This window comes from Sycon ciliatum, unplaced genomic scaffold (genome assembly GCF_964019385.1).
Source record: "Sycon ciliatum unplaced genomic scaffold, ocSycCili1.1 SCAFFOLD_1360, whole genome shotgun sequence".
Taxonomy (NCBI): Eukaryota; Metazoa; Porifera; class Calcarea; order Leucosolenida; family Sycettidae; genus Sycon; species Sycon ciliatum.
In genome coordinates, this window is record NW_027045062.1 from 2,025 (window position 1) to 6,545 (window position 4,521).

Genomic DNA, 4,521 nt, shown 5'->3' on the forward strand with positions numbered 1-4,521 from the left:
AAGTTGCGAAAGTTCGTGCAAAATTTCGCACTTCATGAAGTAGGACGAAAGTTTGTACGCATTTTCGTTTTGCAGAACCTCTCTAGTTACTCATTTGTTTCACATGAGACCAGTCAATGAGTTGGTGTGACTTAGAATCATCTTTCGCTGTAGAAGAAATCTATTCGTATGTCTATTGGAGAAATAATTGTATTCACTGGGGGGGGGGGGGGGGGGATAGGTTAAGACAAACTCACAGAATAAATACCATTGGTCCCTTGGTGTTCGTCCTAAAGAGGTTCGACTGGATATCATTCATACTCACCAAAAGATGTGTAAGATTTTATTATTATGGAGTGCCTTGTTTATCTCTCAGTACCTCCAACGCCTTGCCCCTTTTATCCTCAAGATCAGTGTAGTTGTTGGAAGGAGGTGTCGGACTCAGCAATGTATTTGTTTACATTTTAATACAATGTCATGTTTATTGTTCCTCTTTTGCTGTGTTGTTTTAGAAAATCGTGGACTAACAGTTTGAAGTCATTGAACTACTTCCAAAAGTTGTATCGACATCAACAGGATTACGATTTCAGTGCAATATGATGCAGGATGACCTTATCACGAAAACCCATGATTATAAACCATTATAAACACAGAATCAACAAAAACATCTGCGACACGTACCTGGTTACATTTCTCAAATAAATCTGATCGAGGGTGGGGAGATCTGAAATATCTGAAGGCAAAACAATTTTATGACAGTCATGAAATTCTGCTACAGCAACATGCACAGAATGACCTCCGTATAAAAAAAGTATTACCACGGTCCACCACTACGTACTCACATGTTTCCCCGCAGAAGAACATGCATTTTGCCATTTTCTGCAAGAAAAGGCTTGCACATCAATGCGTATAATACGGTATTGATTATGATGTGAAGGCCATCATTTAGTTTAAATTTACATATTGATATAGGCAAGAGTCCTTGTTTATGCACTCTTGATATAGGGCATTCCATTGATTGGTGACAGAAAAAACAAAAGAAATTATAGCAATAAAAACTGCTTTATGGCAGTTTTCTAAAAAAAGTTATTGTGTTCTAGTCCATGGACCCCGTCTAAAAAGTAAGAAATTAACGAAATGTGATAGCCGAAAATTAAAATTTCACACAAAACCTCACAATAATCACACACAGAATGAAAAGCTACATGTAGAAGACCTTTTCCCCTCGTGATCCTCTTTCCTATGCATGCATGACATGCATGTTGCCAATTGTTGGTGCAGTACAAGTTTAGTGTTGAAAGCAGCATTTCAAGTGTTGTGATTATTGTGAGGTTTTGTGTGAAATTTTAATTTTCGGCTATCACATTTCGTTAATTTCTTACTTTTTAGACGGGGTCCATGGACTAGAACACAATAACTTTTTTTAGAAAACTGCCATAAAGCAGTTTTTATTGCTATAATAAGTAATATGCAGACATCCATGATCACCAAGCGCGAGGAGAAGTCCCGCTACACAAACGAAACACCCCCCGCCGGTGGCCATGTTGCTGAGTTGACGGCAGCGCCCCGGGCAAAGCGTAAGGTCTTTTACATTGGGAACGTGCAACCTCACTTTTTTTTCTTTTTTTTTTTACAATGATCACAGCTCACAGACAAAGACAAAAAATTGCATAGTGGGAGCATAGTGATGGTGAGGCTTTTTGCCCTCAGCCGACCTGAGGTCTCGACGTCATGGGGACATAAAACGCACCAAAAAAAGAAGAAAAAATGAAAGGAGTGACAGGTACATGATACGAAATGTTAGGAGAAGAGACAGTATATTAGAAGGAGGGGAATGATAAGACAGACAGTGCTAGAAAGGAGAAAGAGAGAAAAGAAGAACAGACGTTATTGGGAATAGAATGTGGCTGCTCCGCATCATCTATTGCTAAATGGTGCTCCGATCATGGGGTCGACATAGTGCAATGCGTCGTCTATGCATCAGCCTACTTCAGGACAGCATATGCACGCGTGACTGTGGAGGCAGCCGACGAGGAGAAAGTAGCCAATAAGGCATTCTGGCCTGACATGCTTTCCCACACCATCCGACCCTGGCGCTTCAAAAGTGACAGCTTTGGCACCAGCACAAACGATGTCGCAACAGCTAGCGAATGATGGCCAATTCCCACCTAAATCCACTGACTCGGCCCTACTACCCGCGCTGCCAGGAAAAGCTAAACTTGTTCTCCATTAACTTCCGCTCCGTTCTCAACAAATCCGCAGAATTGTCGGCTATTGCCGAGATCCACAGACCTGACATTATCTGCCTCAGTGAAACCTGGTTAGCTCCAAGTGTCGCTCTTAGTATCTCTGGATACACCACCTTTCGGCATGATCGACCTCCTAACGAAAACAAGTCTGGTACCGCCTCCAGGGGATATGGTGGAGTCGCTATTCTCGTTCGTGATCATCGTTTCAGTTGTATCCAACTTCGCAACGACCTCAGTCGCCCTACCTGTGAAACAGTGTGGGTGGAGCTTAAACCTTGTTCCGGCTCCCCAAAGCCTATTATTGTCTGTAGTGCCTATCGCCCACCCTCTGCCAAAAGCACAGAGATAAATCACTTCTGTAACATGCTCACCGATGCCCTGGTCACTATCCCCATGTCCTCGTACCACGTCATACTGACTGGAGACTTCAACTGTAAGCACCAGCACTGGTGCCCAACTGACTCAACGTCCCCCGCGGGAGCTGCGCTCTACCGCCACCTCACCTGCTTCGGACTAGAGCAGCTTGTGAATACCCCAACGCACACAACACCTGCAGGGACCCAGGCGTGCTTAGACCTTCTCTTCGTCAACAACCCCCAGCTTGCAACGGATATTAACACGACATGCGCTCTTGGATCCTCGGATCATCTGACCGTGTTATGTTGGTTCGAGCTCTCACCATCGCCTGGCCAACATCTGCAGCAAGCACCACGCAAACATTTCCCTTACCGCAATCGTCATGTCCCCTCTCACTGCTGGGACTCTCTTAATTCCGATCTCTCTCATTGTGACTGGTCATTTCTACGCCCAGGCAACTCCCCAACTGTTGACGACGCAGTCGATCGATTTTCAATCGTCCTAGAACAAACCTTCCAGCACCACCTCGCTGATTTTTCCACCCATTCTTGTCGGTCAAACACACGCACATCGTCTGTGACATCCAATCCACCCTGGGTGTCGACTGTCCTCGTATCTGCAGTGAAACGTAAACGAGACCTCTTCAGTGTCAGCAGAAAATTTCCGACACCTGTCAATATGGAGGCCTACCGAGTTCAACGCAACTTTGTCAAATACCTATCCCGTAAAACTTACCGCTCTTACATCAGCTCCCTCTCTGCAACAATCTCATCACCCAATCGTCCTTCTCTCTATCAGTTCATTCGCACCCAGCGTCCCAGTGTCTCTCGCGCCCCAATCCAGTGCTTGATTGATCCTGATGGCAACAGTCAGTCTGAGGCAAAGTCCATTGCGGACACTCTGAACAAACAGTTTGTCTCTCCCGGCCTTCCCGACGATCCGAACTGGGTTATCCCAGAATACATCATCGGAATACCACTCACGACAACTAGCACTGCCCGACGGCCGTGCTAGTTGTCGTGAGTGGTATTCCGATGATGTATTCTCTGTTTTGTCGCGTGGTAGGTCTTTGTTACATCTTGCCGTGTTGGAAGCTTTGTACATACGTAAGTTAGACCCTGAGCTTTGTGTTCAGAAGGAGAATGTGTTGTCTTTGCAGTTGTTTGGCACTGTTCGTCGTGAAGGTGCGAAATAGATCTCTTGATATTTCTCTCTTTTTCTTGTCACTACGTTTTTGTCACTTATTGGATTTGCATGCTGTTTTCTTGTTTCTTCACATCTATTTTTTCGTGTCACTTCTACACATAATTGGAGTGATATATTTCTGAACTTCTTTTCCTTATAGTTGTAGTCTTTTAGCCTATTTCCATCATTCCCTATAGTATTTTGACAAGAAGGGAACGAAAACGTTCAATACTTTGACACATGTCCTAATTGACTGGTGGTGACTCTTGCGTAGATGCATGCGTAGATAATACATTTCAATAATAATAATAATAATAATAGTACTTGTATGTAATGTCGATTACAAAATCGTCATGCGCGCTTGTGGGCTTCTTCATTGCCGCTATTGTATGTATTGTTTATGTATTGTTTTATTAATGTATTCTTTACGTAGTCATGTGGTTTGCTTCACTGTCCGAAGAGTGCTCAATAATAACCACATGTCCTTTGCGTCTCTGTGTATTATCCACATGTCCTTTGCGTCTCTGTGTATTATCCACATGCCCTTTGCGTCTCTGTGTTTTCCACTGTTTTTATTTGACATTATCTTTCTTTACGGAGTTGTTGTTGCTGTTCATTTTGCTACTCTTTCTTTTCCCTCCCCTTATTTTTATTTATCGCCGTGGTTGGCAGTCACCCACTCTCTTAACATTGGCCGGTGTTTCCACCAAGTCTTGAGATGTTGTAATAAATAAATAATAAAATAAATGAA

General features: G+C 43.5%; 1 protein-coding gene across 1 annotated transcript; it reads left to right on the forward strand.

Moving 5' to 3' along the window:
* The first annotated feature begins 2,132 nt into the window (after nucleotides 1-2,132).
* LOC135830834 (uncharacterized) lies at nucleotides 2,133-3,599 on the forward strand. The gene has a single exon (XM_065343041.1). The coding sequence runs from the start codon at nucleotides 2,133-2,135 to the stop codon at nucleotides 3,597-3,599; it is 1,467 nt and encodes a 488-aa protein (XP_065199113.1).
* The last annotated feature ends 922 nt before the right edge of the window (nucleotides 3,600-4,521 follow it).